Source organism: Gavia stellata, chromosome 2 (assembly GCF_030936135.1).
Source record: "Gavia stellata isolate bGavSte3 chromosome 2, bGavSte3.hap2, whole genome shotgun sequence".
In the NCBI taxonomy this organism is placed as follows: Eukaryota; Metazoa; Chordata; class Aves; order Gaviiformes; family Gaviidae; genus Gavia; species Gavia stellata.
The window spans coordinates 21210707-21227382 of record NC_082595.1 but is presented as its reverse complement, the minus strand read 5'-3'; the positions used below and the strand labels follow the sequence as shown (position 1 = coordinate 21227382).

Here is a 16676-nt window from a genome sequence, read left to right as displayed (position 1 = left end):
ACTGTCTTGCACATATTCTATATTTACGTAGATTTTTTCTTGTTTTTACAATGTTTATCTTGAAGATTATTAATGAGAAAGAAGGCTCTCTCGTCAGTGCTATCTTGCTCATTTTATTGATTTATTTTTCTGTGGTTGGATATTACCTGTGCAGTAAGGTTAGGATTCTCATTTACTCACCACTATACAACCCAAATTTTCTTTCTTCAAGCATAATTCAGAAACGTAGAATTTTTTAGTAATTTAGTTTTCTATACTTCACTAGTAGGCAGAACTATCAGACCCTATTTTTTCAACATGTGAGAGAGTGCATAAACCATGGATTTTAATAAATTTTAAGTTCATTAGCATTTATACTTTTTTAGGGAATGTGTAATATTCATGTGTTCTACCTATATTTTCAGTTTTTGTTGGAACTCTGAACAGAGTACAGTATTTGTTTTGGGAAGGGAAAAAATTCTACTTGCTAACAGTCATATTCTCCTATAACATGTCATTTACATTACACTTTTCTGCTTAGGAAGTGTAGAAAAAAATATGGCCACAAATTTTCCAATAAAATATGTTGTTTTTGAAAAACTGTTTTTCTTTGAATTCCAGTTTTTCTTTTGGAACAATAGAAATTAAAAAAAAACAAACCACCTTCCATTTCCTGTTCTCCTCAAAAATTATTTTGCAGGACATATTTAGGTTTTTCTGGCTTTGCTCAGGCTTAGAGCAATTATTATTTTTAAATTTTCCAACTGTAGTTTACTTCTTTGTCTGGTCTTGGAAAATGATTACCCAAGGAATTGGAAAATTTTTCAGTTCAATTTTTGTTGCAACAGAACATAGCAAATGTAATTCTGCATAGCATTAGAACATTTCAGCACTAAAACTGTGAAATATTATTTTTTATATAGTTTGTAGTCAAGTAGACTGTAATTAAATAGTACTTCTTTAGAGGTTTTATTTGAAACTGACTCCTTTTGGATTGCTTCAAACTGTGTAAAGGAATGTGATTTTATTAGTCTGTCCCTTTCCTTACTACAAATGTACTTCAGCTATTTTCTTGGGGTAGGTTTCTGGATAATCTCTAGGAACAGGCCTCTGGAGATAATTTTTTGAAAGAAAATGTGAATAAGATTGACTATTTTAAATATCTGTATTTAAAATTAGGAGGTTAAGCATGGATTTAAAGCTTAAATTATTGCTGCCTGTTGTGATTTTTTTCTTATTAAAAGAATGAAGCCACCTAATAAATCCCACTAACATCAACAGTAGTTACAAGATGCTTAGCGAGTTAAATCACATAACCGATTATTTTAATCTTACACAAATATTTGCATTATTGATGTAGGTTGGGTAGCCAACAGTTGGATTTAGAAAGAGAGAGAAAGAAGCGATCCTATCCAATTCTTCCTTTTGTTTGGGAATCTTTGCATTCATTTTCCATGCTGAGAAAATTCTGAGAACCTGTCTAGCTCCTTCTATAAATATTTGACTGAATTGTATGTGAGACATGGATAGATGAATCATGTGAAGGCAAGTATTTTAATATTCCTTGATTTACATCTCTGGCCTTAAATTTGCTAGTTTAGTAATGACTGGCTTTTAAAGAGAGTTTCTCCCTTATCTTAAAATTTCTAAAAAACTTTCTGGCTATGGCTACCTTTAATACCTTATTTTTATTGCTATTGAATTTTTAATTAAGTAACTTCATAGTGGGTTTTCAGACAAAAAGTTTGTGCTGAGGCTGCTGCACTTTTGCTATGCAGAAGTTACCATTCTCTTTCCAAGGGTTTCAGAAGAAAACATTTCAACAACCCAAAGCTCCACCAAAAAAAAAAAAAGCCTGAATTGAATTGTACTCCAAGTCACAAGAATTTTTTCTATATTAGAACTGTGTTTCCAAAAGCATGGTCCACTATAATATGTTTGTCTGTCTTTCTCTTTTTAATAAGAGATTTCATACCTAAAGCACATCAATACTCTCTTAGACAGGGAAAAACTAGCTAAAGAATTGAAATGCATTAGGCAAGGTCACTTTAATATTTAACACAGTTTTACTCTGCAAGTATTTGGGATTGTAAATTTGATTCTTATTCCTGTTACATGCACTTTGAAATTTGAATCTCTTCAAAGCTTTTTTATTTATTATTAGCTCTAGTGAAGAGTTTCTACATAAATGTTAATTACATTTTCTTACATGGGGTAATGAAAAGACTAGCATATTATAGTGTAAGCTTACTAGAGTTTAGTGTTAATATCATTTCCCCATTATGTCATGAATGTATAAAATTCTGAATGCTTTGGATATTTTTTTTTTAGGTTGATTAAGTCTAAGTAAATACTAAATCAGAATATACTTTGCATTTACAGGCACTTGCAGACCAATTTGAAGATGCAAATACGTCAATATCTGAACGCATGAAGATTTTCTACTGTTGTCAGGTGCCTCCACGTTGGATCATACAGGTGTGAAGCAATCCCATTTGAAGCTTTACTTAAAAGTCTGTGGTTCTTACTATTTTTCATACTGCATGACTCCAAAGTCAGGAGAGAGTGATACGATCTTGAGTTGAACCACTGTAGAAATGAAGACGTAACCTAACAACACACCAGGTTTTTCTGCAAAGAAGTAAAATTCTACAGTGTTTTGCTTTCATATGTCTTGTTCTGTCATGCACAGATGTAATTGCTTGTAGTGCAATTCTTCTTTACTTTCCTTTTTTCTTCAGTTAAAATGGACCAAAACTTCCAAGCTTCCAACATATCTCCTGTAAAAATAATCTTGCTACTGTCTTACTGTTTATTACTGGTTTACTTAGGCTACTATTACTTGCATCTCTCTCATCTTTTAATGATCACTCCCTTTGGGTTGTTTTCAGGAAGTGGATCATGGTCAAAGCAGCCAAATTAGGAGTCAAAAGTACACTGAAAAACTCCTTGAGCTGAGAAAGTTTTTATTTTTGAGACATGCCCCTTTTTACTATTGCCGACAGGGGTTTTTTTTTCCAAAACAACACTGTTTATCTTCACAAGAAACTCTTTCTAGAAAAGAAATCTACACATTAGAGTCTTATGATGCTGTATTTAACAAACTTAAGAAAACTGTTTGCATCACATACCTACAAGGGTGTTCGTGTTGTTTACTTTTAATGGTGTTTTATTCCTTTTTGATTTCTAACCTCAGTGCAGGTTGCTTTAACCAATCTGCTAGCATTCTCAAATTATTCCACACAACCTTTCAACAGGCACTTGCAATAAAACTAGCAAATGTGGTTTTCATTTTCATTTGTCAGAGTGGCACTTTTCAATCCAAGTCCATTTTCCAAGCCAAAGATAGAAATACTAAAATAGGGATTTATAATGGAAGATGGCTGCAGTCTTCTAGTCATAGTAATGAAGAGGCATTGCCTGTATAAATTTTACAAAGTTTGAGTAAATTTAATAAAGCATAAATAAGATTTAGTTCCAGACACTGGCAAATGTAGACTTTTCCCTAAGTAATTAAATAATTACTTTCTTAGAGATTTTCAGTTTGTTATGTATTTATGTCAAAGAACTGTAGCCAGTTCTTAATTTTTGGACTACTAGTCTATTCCCATATGGTGACTCCGTGAATTTGTAGCAGATAGTGAACCCAAGCCTATAAAAAGAGGTCCATGACATCTGTGGGGAACTTCAGGGAATCCATTCAGGATCACCAAAAACACTGCAGAAGCTCACTGTGTGGGATCTCATAGCATAATTATATATATTATACAGAATGCTCCCATTTGCTTTTGGAAACCAAATTGTATATCTGTCACACATAGTAAATAAGTTACCCTTTCTCCAAAGATGAAAGCCTATACATGATTTTAATCTCCTCTTAAAAAATAAACAAAAGGCCAAAGACAGCTTTTCAGTCATGCAAACATACCTTGTTTATTTTTAGATGGAAAAGATTGCTTATTTATTTTCAGAAGTACACTGAAATAATACCTGAATTTGAAATAACAGAGACTGACTTATCTACGAGGAAAACTCAACTAGGGAGTTGAACCTGAACTCAAATCCAATATTGATGTGACTAAAAACTAACAGCCTTTGGCAGTGGCTATTTGGGACAGTGATTTCTAACAAGTACCTAAGAAAATTGTATCAGAGCCTTTCTCTCCATCTGTGTTTGCACAGGTACAGATTACTATGGCAAAGCAGTGCTAGAAGAGGCTTTAATGCCCTCCTTCAGCCTCTGTTTCCCACTCTTAGCATTCCCAACATCCTGCTGCATCTGGCATGGGCCATGCGCCTTGTTTAAAGGGTGGAAGTTCAGCTCTGTCAATTCATCCTTGCCATGTCTGTTTCCATTTTTGCATTACATTATGAATTAGTTCAAGGTAATTAAGGTACTGACATGAACAAAAGTCAAATCAAAACAATTCTTGTTCTATTGATGGCGTTCTTCTGAGGTATTGACGTTGTTTGAGGCTCCAGCTTCAGGTTTCAGGAGAATAATTTCATATTCTCTGTCTGCTTCTTGTTGATGTCAGAAATGCCACTAACATCTTTTAAAAATGTAAATAGTATTTACTTACCTATTTTCAGTTACCTGGAATTTGTTATCTTTCCAGCGTCAGCTTGCAAGCTTACTCTTTGAGTTGGGATGCACCAGCTCTGCCTTACAGATATTTGAGGAGCTGGAAATGTGGGAAGATGCAGTGATCTGCTATGAAAGAGCAGGACAGCATGGAAAGGTAAGAAAAATGTTTTTTACAGCTGAGATCCTATCTTGAAATAGGATCTGAAGTATGAAAGACTGTCTGACTTGAGCTGTCAATTCACTAATGACACTCACTTCTACAGGAGTATCATGAGAAAAGTGTTTAGGAAAAATGGACACATGACATATGACTCTGTCATAACCTGTCAATGCTAAAAAAAAAACCCACCAAGATTTGGGGTAATGACCACATGAAATAGAAGTTGGTAAATGAAAAATAACTTAGGAAACAAGAAGATTGTGATAGTGGTTCTTGAAAATATTTAAGGAAGATTAACAACTATGGATTCGCGGCAAGGTATAATGTCAGCATTTCAAGAAGGCTGTAGCAGTCATTCATGATGGGGTCTTGGAGCTTTCTCTGGAGGGGATAGTAGTTTTCTCTCCCTCTTGATTTCAAACTCTTAACTGGTTTTTAAACACACTTTAAATAGAACAACGTTGGTGCTTGATGTATTTAATTACATAATGTAGACGTAATCAAATTATAGAATCAAACATTTGAGACAAGAAGTCGTGTAAGATTAAAAGGCTTTATTTTGTTAAGTCTACGTTGTTGTTTTCCTGAACTTCTCCATCATTTCTTTAACACTGCTGCAGCTATGTGTGATCAGCTCCAGACAAAAACAATTTAAAGCCATCACCTAACTCTATGTATCGGTGACAGAATTGTTTAAAAATGCTGGTAGCAGGCTGTAGCAGCCCTCCTATTGTTGATTATTTTGCTGTTACTATTACAGTAATGGTAGGAAGATTTTAGAAGATGATACCTGGAAACAATGCCTACTTGTGTGTAAGGTTAGCTGTGTTCTCTTTTTGGTGCAATCTCTCACACCTGAAGACTGTAACAGGAACTTATGCTATCAAGCAATGTTTTCAGTATTTATATAGCTTTCAGAAATACTCACTTTCAGACAAAAATATTTTTTTCTTCCCTGTTCTCTCCCTCTGTTTGGTATATGGTAGCATTAAATATAGGAAAGTATGTGTGCCTTTATGAAGACAAAATCACAAAGACTATGCTTAAACTAATTTAAGCTGACAGAATAGAGAGTTATAACTTCAATTAATAGAAAAATGCCGAATTTATCATACTTAAATATTTTTCTAATTACTGTGCACCGATGCCTAGATTTTGGTCATTATGAACTGACAGATATGTTTTGCTGGCAAATTCTGTATCACATTATGCATGCCTTGGGGATAGTATACTAATATCCCAATCTTTTCAGTACAGTGGAGAAATAGAGGTCAATATTTTCCATTTCCTGGAAATGCATTCTGTCCTACTTAGATTCACAAACAGCCCTTGGGGAGTTATGAAAATGGCACTCAGAGAATAGGACAGGATATCTGACACAGGAAACTGCTTAGAAATGCTTTCAGAATGAGGGTTTGTGCTGTGCTTTGAAAAACAGAAAATGCTATGTAAGTACTAAGCAACAGTAGTTCTGGGAAAAAAGCTAGCTTCAGATAAAAACGCCAGAAAATTAGAAACATAGCTGTACACCAAGGGGAGTCACTATTTGTGCTCCTTATCAGAAAGCTTTCAGAGCGTGAACTGTTTGTATTTATCAAAAATGTTTTAATGTTTTTAAACACAGTAGTTATTCTTCTAGAAATGCATGAGAATCTACTAGAGCAGCATGTTGTTCAGTGGATGTTCGCATCATTAAAGAACTTAGCATATATGTGCCCAAAAGAACAAACTCTATTTAATAAACTTCTACATGTTTTTCACTCACAAATGCTTTTATATAGAAAACCTGTATTTAAATACTGAAAAATCTAATAAAACAGCTAGATATCAGCAATATCAATGTGTTTGATGAGTACTTACACATCAAAGTAATGTGTTCCTTCCTCCTACTTTTGAATTATGCGCTGACAAAGAAACAGAGCATGTAGATAAGGCTATGTGAAGCTCCACATTATGCACTTGGGAAATACATAATTCACTCGGTTATAACAGGGCCATATAGCAGTACAAATTTTTCAGAGTAAGATGTCGTTAACATTTAGCAAACTTTTTTTGTGGATCTTTTACTAGATACAGCTTTATACTCGCTTGTTTCATAATCTGAACAAAATTAGTAGAAACTGATATCATAACATGAGTCAACAGAAGAGTAACAGTGTGCCAAGCGATGAGCAGAACAAAAAAAAAATATTTTAAAATCTGAATGCACAGTATGTGGATAGTTGCTGTGGCTTTCTCATTCCAGTCTTACTCATTGTATTTCATTAACAGACTTGTTGCAAAAGCAGACACTAATCTCCATGTGTGTAGTGAGAACTGGTATTGAAAAGTGTCCCTCTCCCTTCTTTTAACTGTGAGGGGGACCCAGAGATCTCAAGAGTATTATTTACATCGGACAACTTTATTTGGTTAAGGTGTAACAGGTCTCTTCAACCTCACCGGAAATGGATAATACACTAAAAATGTTTCTATTTCCCTGCTAAAGAAAAAAGGAAGGATAAACCGGAGATGTGAATTTTCAGTTCTTCCAATTGAAGTGAGGCCTTTCTCCCTTGCAGGAGCTCTAGAGCATGGTAGCTGCTGACCTTTGATAAATTCATGACATCTACCTTTCAGCATCAGCCTGGTATTTAGTCTTACAACCCTGTTTTCAGTCCTGTCCCTGTTCCATCATCTCCTCAGAGTAAAGAGCATGGTACACAGTCTGGTTTTAGACCAAAATACCCAGCAATCCATGTTCTACATAGTTATTTTTCTTGTCGTGACATGACACAGATAGCTCTAAAACACAAGGAAACACCATTATGGTAAGATCTCAGAAGCTCACCTTTAAATTCAGGAAATGCTTCCCAGATGCAAAGTCAGGTAGTACTATACTGACGAGTGCACGAGATAATTCAAGAACTTGATTGATTTCCACTACATATCATAGCAGATGTAGAAGGCAGGTAAGCACTCCTATATGTAGCTACAAAATTGAGAAAGAGGAGTAAATGGCTTGCCCAAGGTCACGCATGAAGTTACAGGGAAGATAAAATGAAAACTGAAGAGCTCTCCTTAGGTGTTCAAGGAACGTGTGGACGAGGCATTGAGGGATATGGTTTAAAGGGCATGGTGGTGTTGGGTTGATGGTTGGACTTGGATGATCTTACAGGTCTTTTCCAACCTTAGTGATTCTGTGATTCTCTCACTGCCATTTCCCATGCTTATCTGTTCTGCTTCTTCATGCTGCTTCTCTGGTGGCCTAGCAAATAACGTGCAAGCAGAAAAGTTGAAAGCATTTTAGGAAATACTTTGAACTAGCAAAGGAATGAATTGTCAAATAATAGAACTGGTAGATCTGTGAAGAGTGAGGCTAATAGGGTCTTTTAGGAAATAAATAAAATAAAAGCATGGGAACATGTGGATGGGATGGCAAGTGGAAGTTTAGGGTTGGGAAGCCAAATGCAGAATGAATATTGAACTTGGTTTCCAGGAGTCTCTGTAGTGAGTAATAGAAAAGCACCACCTTTCATTTAAAACAGAACCCTCTTTACTGATTGTGGATTTTTCTGAAGGGTTGCCTATTTAATTCCCATACCAACTCCAGTAGTCCAGAAAGCAAGATAACAGCCTAAATCTTTCTCATGTTTAGATTAACTGACTTTTGAACTGAGTATTGAATTCCATCCATTCTGGTGCAGACCATTCTGTGAAAAGCAGTGTTGTTATAATTAGGTCTGTTTCAGTCAGCAGGGTTATACAGCGTCATTTTTTTCTTTTTAGGTAACTTAATTGTTAATTTTCTTATCAAAGCTTATTTAATTTAGATACAATTTTTAGTTATAAAGCATGTGAATTAATCATTAATATGTGTTTAATGGGTAAGAGTAAATCTCTAGTGGCTTTATTTCTTTTATGTACATTGCGTGAGCTGTTTGGAAAATGTTTCTTGATAATATTTTTTGTTGTTAAGAAAAGATTTGCTTTTTGCAGAAGCAGGGTTCTTATCAAAGATGAAATGTGCATTTTTGAAAATGGTTTACTGCAAAGTTAAGAGAAAGGAATATTTTTCTTCACAAAAACCTAGGCAAAATGAGAAATCCTGTTTTAAAGTATTATCTGGTTTTGTAGAAGACAAATGACAAATGTTTTCAGAATACATTTTTTTTGTTGTTTGTAGTTATTATCCCCTTTGTATTAGCCTTTAAAGGTTTAAGTAATAAAAAGGTTTGTAACGTGCCAGAGAGGTGATCGGATAGCTAATCAGATGAAGAAAAAGTCAGACTTCTGCTTATTTAATTCTGTTTTATCTGTGTGCCGAAATGTTTATGTTAGCAATGAATTCTTGTAAATTTAGACCAGAACATGATGGTTTTATGCTCTTAAATGTGAAATCCAATTAGTTGAATAGTTGGCTTTCTAGTCTAGTGTATGATTAGTGCTAGGCACTGCCACAGAATAGTAATCTGAGTTTGGGAGTGCGCTGCAGAGGAAGAGGTAAAGAAGCAGCATGCAATCCACTTTTCACCTCATAGCTGCTGTTTACACAGCAACACTTCAGTCTTTTTTCTTTATCTGAAGGGAAAAAAAAAAAACCTTACCTTTTGGTGCCTAATGTGATTACTGCAATAATAAAGCACCCAGTTCTCTCTGCTCTAGAAAAAATCATCTTAAAGATCTATTATTAATGTGTTCCTTTAATCTGACAAGATGAAAGGAACTAACGGAGGCAGGGAAGGGGAAGTAAACTGCCCTTTAGCCAAACCCTCTGCAAGTGCAATCTTCTTGTTACGTGAGGTTTTCTAGTGCTTTGACTAGGCTAATTCTGAATTTTAAGTAATAGTTTCTTTGGAGAACTGTTCTATAGGCACATAAAAACACTTGCCATTAAGTTATTTTCCTAATATTCAGCCACTAATTTTCTTCTTAATGGGATTCCATTTTTGCTAGTTTAAGATCCCTTTAGAAATCTAAACAATACATCCCTTCTTTGCATTTGTGCAGTTCAAATATTTGTAGACTTTTACTGCTATTTTGTTTAACAAAAAAGATACTAAGAATGAAGTGTTAAAATTACTATACATTAAATATTTCAAACCAAAGTAAAACAAAGTCATTTTTCTAAAGATTATTTTCAGACAGGATCAATGCATTTTACTGATTTGAGGAAGAGGAGTAACAGACTTCGATTCTCTAGAGATCATCTGAAGGGCAAAGAAAACAGTTCTTATAGAAAAGCAGTAATAATTTAAATGCAGAGATGAACTCAGCTTTCCTTTTAGATAAACGAGCTATGATAGAAAAATGACTAGTGTTACAATGTCAAACTTCAGTTCTGTGGCAGGCTGCATCAAATCTTTCTTGGTTTAGATGCTTCAAATAGACCTTTTCTAATAGAAAAATTATACTGAGCTGAATTATGTATGTTACATTTTTGCAGCAGGGGACTGAGGTAAGAGTTAGGTCTAAACAACAGATCATCTGTCTAGTGTATTTATCTTTTCAAAAAGCCACAGAAAGCAGACTATCTCTTGTTTGAAAGAGAAACAATAATTTTATTGTTAGAGCCAGTTAGTGACCCTGAGAGAAAGAGCTTTTGAAAGTTGGTTACAGCCTGTAATACATGTCCGGGAGACCCAGCTTGTGTCGTCTTTTCCATAATGCTGTATATATTCTGAATATATTTTATCTCAAACGTTTAGATTAAATTTATAACTTCTGCATCTTATGTAAGAGAGTAGCATTTCCAGAACCAACAGTATGAAAGTGGATGTGTCTTCAGATGTAATAGAATGGAAATAACTATTTTCAGAGAAGAGCAATTAGAGAAAAATGAATGACAGTCATTGCAAGAGTACTAACTAGGATTTATAAAAAACACAGATGATAAACTGTTAGGATTGCACATACCTTAACGGTGCTGATACTGCATTGCTATGAGGTAGGTGTAGGTTTGATCTCCAGGAGTGATATTTGTTCTTGGGACAGAATACACACCTAACATATAAAATGACAAGTAACCTGCTTCTTGTTTTAATGGATACATTTCCCTTGGTGCATTAAACCTAAAGCCACCATATTATGTTGATGTCGAAGTGTGGGTTTTTTTAAAAACAGTTTAAAACCAGATTCTCTCTAGACTTTATCTTTGATGCTGTGTTGGATCAAGATACTGTTTCCTTACTATACCTACTTCTTAGTCTTCAACTGATGATTGCAAGGTGCTAAAGTGGTATTTGTTCAGGTGGGTGATTAAATGAAAATAAATTGACCCATTATGTATTGATTTCTCTTTGTTCTTTAACAGGCAGAAGAAATACTCAGGCGGGAGCTAGAGAAAAAGGAAACACCAGGATTATATTGTTTGCTTGGTGATGTTCTTAAAGACCACCAGTACTATGACAAGGCCTGGGAGCTCTCCAGGCACCGCAGTGCCCGCGCCCAACGCTCCAAAGGCCTCCTCCATCTCCGCAACCGGGAATTCAGGGAATGTGTGGAGTGCTTTGAACGTTCTGTGCAGATCAACCCTATGCAGGTTGGGAAATGATACACATACGGCTTTGTTTTATTTGGTGTGTTCAGTTTTGAATGATGACACACTTTTTTAAAAGGCAATTCTGTGCACAAATGTCAAAGTAACAGCTTATTACTATTCTTAGCAAATGTTTTACCACGTACTTGGAAGCCTGGCTAAAAACAGTAGCATAATGAAATGAAGACATCCTTTTGCATTCAGGGCCTTGCATGCAGCTAACTCTTTGTCTGTACAGCTCTTCTATTTCAAAGACATTAAGCCATTGAAAATTAATAATTATCATGAACAAGTGTCAAGCAAAATACTCATAAGAAGAATGCTGTATAGATTTTCATTAAATCCTTTTGCCTTGTCTGTTGGCTTTGAGTTACAAACTGATTTCTGTATTTCACAGAAATCTTTTTCAAGTGTTCTGTCACTAAGAAGCATTGTGTTACATTTGTAGCTTTTATTACAGTAATGCATCAATACTGAAACCACAGTCAAAAGAGTTCTCTTGATGAAGCTGGGTGTTTTGACAGATCCTTTGCAAGCTGTTCTACAGACGATTTTTGTAATTTTGTTTCAGTTTCTCAGCCGCTATATCCCACCCCAATAAGGTCCACCCTGTGGAAGGTCTTGAGAATTTAAGAGAGCTTTGTGGTTGTTTATGTATATAAATTGTGCTCTTCATAGCCATTTCCAGGTCCATGCGAAAGTAGAATATTCCAAAAGAATACTGCCAAAGCTGCTGTTTTGACTTCCACATAAGTAGCTGGACTTCTGCTGTAGAAAAAATTTAAAGGCCTCCAGCCTTTCTAATCTTATATCCTGAAACTTTTTTGTATTTCAATGACATAATTTATTCCAGTGAATCAGAGTCCTGTTCTTATTCAAGTGAACTACAGATAACTTACGAACAACTTCAGAATGGAAAGCAAAATGAACAAAAACGCTTCCCTTGTCTTTCAGTTCTTTTACTGACTCAGGAAATGCCAACAAAATATATGTTACTCATATAGATACCCTACTGAAATCAAGAGGACTCCCGGATAATAAAGGGCTGCAGAAGATGGCCTACAGGGCTGGAAACTGAGAAATATTCTATTGAGATGCTTTTTTATTTTGTGTCCTATCCAAAGGAAGTTTAAAATGAAAGGCAATCCAAGAAAAATAGGCCAGTCCATATAGAAAAGTGAACATTTCCTCCTCTTGTTGCTCAGGAAGCTTTAAGATTCAGATTAACTGTTTCAAACAAATAGATTGAGCAAATGGATAGTGTGGATTGACATATCACTGTCTTCTAAAGTCTACCTGTATTCTGTCACTACAGAAATGAATTGTTTCCTATTCCAGGATGTCTTGTGGACAAAGAGCAGAGAGGAAGGTGATTCTAGATGCAAGGACTTTAATACAAGGAAAATATTTGTTAACGAATTGTTGCCAGAATTGTGAATAATTCATCAGGTAAACAAGGACTCCCTGTTACAGAGAAATTCTTATGTTTTTGTGGTTATCAAAACCTTTTTGGATGGAGGGATATTTAGTCTGCAGCAAGTGATTCCCCAAAATATCTAATGGATAAAATCATTCTCTGTTAACCCTCCTTTAATCTTGTGTACTCTTTGGCCAACTGGTCAAATTTGGTTGAGGTCTCTGAGGGTAGGTCTTTGCAGTATTAGCCAACCACCATATGAGACTTTGGAGAATCCACAAAGTAATGAAAGTCTTACAGTTCAAATATATGTGAAACTCATCTTCATTAGCACTGCTGCTCACAGAATTACTTGTTCTAGTACATGCCTAGTCGATGACATGCATTTCTCTTGCGCTTTCACTGCGAGCATTGTGCAAGGCTGGACTGAGACAATTCCAGAGATGAAAGCGTTCATGCAGTCAGTTCTCCAGCAGTGAAAGTCTGCGTAACAAAACTTACGTCTTGTTAAAGTACAGATTTGTTAGTTCTTGTGCTGAACACTGCATGGTTCCCTGTATCCAGTCACTTCACTTTTGAATCTTCCAGAAATAGTGTTCATAGCACCTTATTTGTGCCCACATCGTTCTCCACCATGTCACGGTCTGCAAGAAAAGAATAATCCTCTTTTGTGCTAGACTATTTGGCTCATAACTTCTCAGGCTAATTTTCTTGGGTGTGAAGCAAGATAAGTGATCTCTCTCCAATTTGGGAAAACAGTCACACTTTAGAAGTCAGCTTGCCATCAACTACATCTGGAATTTAAAGTTTTGGACATTGCAATGAGAGCCTTATTCTCAACAATTTTTCTCATTCATCTTGTAAAAGGAAAAGTAACTTAAACAAGAGTTGAGCTAGAGTCTCTCATTGGAAAAGATGATAAAAGTCACTATACTTACTTAAAACTACAGTACGTTCTGTCAGTTTGGTGTGTTCAAAAGAAACTGAATTGTAAGGGAGATAAATTATGCCAAAAAAATGAGTAATTAAAAAGTACTCAGCTAGGATTAAGAGCTCAACTAGAGCTCTTAAAAATTTATTGTAATTACTGACTCCAAAGACTAATTTTGCTCTGCAGGGTATAGATTGTTTCTAAACTATCACTGCTGTACTCCTAAGAGTATTGTGCTGAAGAGTTTACCAGATTCGGGGGGGGGGGGGGGGGAATCTATGTATTTGTATGTATTTGCCATATGCAAATAGTAGAAATTGCTTTAAAAATGCAAAAAAGTGTCTTCAGATATATGATTTGGGTTTTTTCTTTTTAAATATTCAGATACACTATAATTAGGTTATTTTGTAACCATAGTCCCACTATATGAGAGAATTGTTTAGACTTTCTTAAAGCATTTCATAATCACTTAGACTTATTAAAGACTCACCTGGAAATTCCTGATGGCAAGTTTTAACAAAGAGTCCAAGTCTAAATTATCTTCCTTTGCTGGTCACTGTCTTCAGTTTTGAAAAGGATAAAAATTTACAGCTCATTTTCATGTGTTTTTCCAATCAGTAGTGACATTTGAACCTCTAGCCAACACACTTTTTTTTATTTCCAAAAAAGAACTTTAACCTAGTTCCACAAGCCTTGACAAAAGTCTTTTTTGAACTTTGGACAAAGTTTTCCTTACGTTACCTTCCAGTCAGTCACTTTTCCTCAGAGCAGTTCTTACATCAGCCAGTGGGATCAGCAGATTTCATGCCCTCCCCAATAAAAAGGGAGTTCTTACCATTTGTTCCACGCAAAATATAGCTTAAGTCTGCTCTTAAACTGTATCCTAAATATATTATTAAAGAGTCACTGTCCTCCTTATATTGTGGAAGAAATTCATGCTCCCTTTCCAGATATCTAAGGGATGATAAAATACCATTTCATTGCTATAGTAGATGAAAGGCAATGAACTTTGGCCTTTTGTTTTGGTTGGTTTTGGGGGTTTTTTTGTTTTGTTTTACACAGCTACCACGTTTTTCTATTTAACCTGTCAGACTTATTCTTTTGTAGCTTTATCATTTGTCTAGCACACCAGCTTTTAAAGCATGTCCTCTTATTTTTAATAATCTGAGCCAGCAGTGTGCCCAGGTGGCCAAGAAGGCCAACGGCATCCTGGCCTGTGTCAGAAATAGTGCGGCCAGCAGGAGTGGGGAGGTGATTGTGCCCCTGTACTCGGCGCTGGTGAGGCCGCACCTCGAATCCTGTGTTCAGTTTTGGGCCCCTCACTACAAGAAGGACATTGAGGTGCTGGAGCGTGTCCAGAGAAGGGCGACGAAGCTGGTGAGGGGTCTGGAGCACAAGTCTGATGAGGAGCGGCTGAGGGAACTGGGGTTGTTCAGCCTGGAGAAGAGGAGGCTGAGGGGAGATCTCATCGCTCTCTACAATTACCTGAAAGGGGGTTGCAGAGAGGTGGGTGTTGGTCTCTTCTCCCAAGTGACTAGCAACAGGACAAGAGGCAATGGCCTCAAGTTGTGCCAGGGGAGGTTTAGGCTGGATAGTAGGAAAAATTTTACTGAGAGAGCAGTGAAGCACTGGAACAGGCTGCCCAGGGAGGTGGTGGAGTCACCCTCACTGGAGGTGTTCAAGGAATGTGTGGACATGGCATTGTGGGATGTGGTTTAATGGGCATGGTGGTGTTGGGTTGATGGTTGGACTTGATGATCTTACAGGTCTTTTCCAACCTTAGTGATTCTGTGATTCTGTAATCTCCTGCATTTTGTTTTTAACTGTTATGATTGTCTAGTCTTTATAGAGCCTTTTTGAAAGACAATATGCAGTTGCTGCAAGCCTTGAAATATCTTGTCTTTACATGTTTCAAGTTTTCTGCAGACCTTTACTCTTTTAGCTGACCCTTTTAGTTTTTAACATAGCTTTTCCATTCTAAGTAGCTCTTAAATTTAACATCTTCTGTATTAAATGAGTTGCCTTTGTTCTTGAAGGACTAGTGAATCTAGATACATTACAAAGTATCTTTTGTGTGGTAGCATTTTGAACCTTATCATTCATGCTGGTCAAGATCAAGGTAACTACTGTCTCCTGACTAGCTTCTTTGTATCTAAAAAATTTAGCCTTAGAATTGCATTCATTATGGTATTTACTAAACTGCGTTGAGGAATCGAAATCTCCCTGTATTTTCTGGGATTTCTAACTTCACAGCCTTCTGATATCCCCCACTATGTTACCTTCTCCATTTTAGTGAAGTATTCCGTGATACACTCTTTATACTGCTTTTTTATTGAGGCCTGAAATTTTAATCCATACCAGTTCTGTTGTTCATTTACACAGTTATTTTCTATATGATTGATGCTGAAGTTTTCTTTAACGTATAACAACATTCTTCCATCTGCGTGACCTATTCCATTTTCTGTACACTTTTTGCCTCTATATCGTAGCATTTCAGCTCCTTGACTTAATTCCCACCCCAGAGACTTTTCATCTCACTCTTCTTGTCACTAAAGGATCCCTTTTGGACACCTTTCCCAACCTTCTCCATCATGTCCAATTCTTGCTTTTTTCCATTCAGTTGAAATCTTCATACGTAGTTACTGCTAGGCAAAATATCCTGTTTCAAATTATTGAGAAAAGAAAATTATTTACCATTCTTTGCAGTGACTGTATGACTTCTACTAGGTACCTGCTCATATAGCTTTTCTCCACAGAAGTAAGGAATCATTTTACTTTCTCCTTGTGCTGTAACTTTTCCTTGAGAAAGGAGTTGACAAGCTTTAGCATTGATAAGCTAGTTCCTGAGAGATGTAGCTGCTCACCATAGGCCTCAAAAAAATAAAATGGTGGAAGTTTTAGTCAATCAGATTCTGGAAGCACAAGCTCAGAAGTGAGACTGTGCTGCTGTTACTTGTTAGAATTACAAAAAATGCAATGATTCTTTTTCTCTCACCCTTTACAGAAGCACTGTTTAACTTGTATGCTGAGCTGTAGAGTTGAAGCTAGCCTTCAATTTCATACTTGATTGGTCCCCATCTTTACCCT

At 36.0% G+C, this 16676-nt stretch overlaps 1 protein-coding gene across 1 annotated transcript in view; it reads left to right on the top strand.

Annotated features, from left to right (window-relative positions):
• Positions 1 to 16676, top strand: part of TTC27 (tetratricopeptide repeat domain 27) — a 133521-nt gene that overhangs the window by 93720 nt on the left and 23125 nt on the right. Inside the window, exons 11-13 of the mRNA XM_059834758.1 lie at positions 2362 to 2457; positions 4599 to 4721; positions 11017 to 11244. Of these exons, the coding sequence (XP_059690741.1) occupies positions 2362 to 2457; positions 4599 to 4721; positions 11017 to 11244 (447 nt within the window). The remainder of the gene's footprint in view (positions 1 to 2361; positions 2458 to 4598; positions 4722 to 11016; positions 11245 to 16676) is intronic.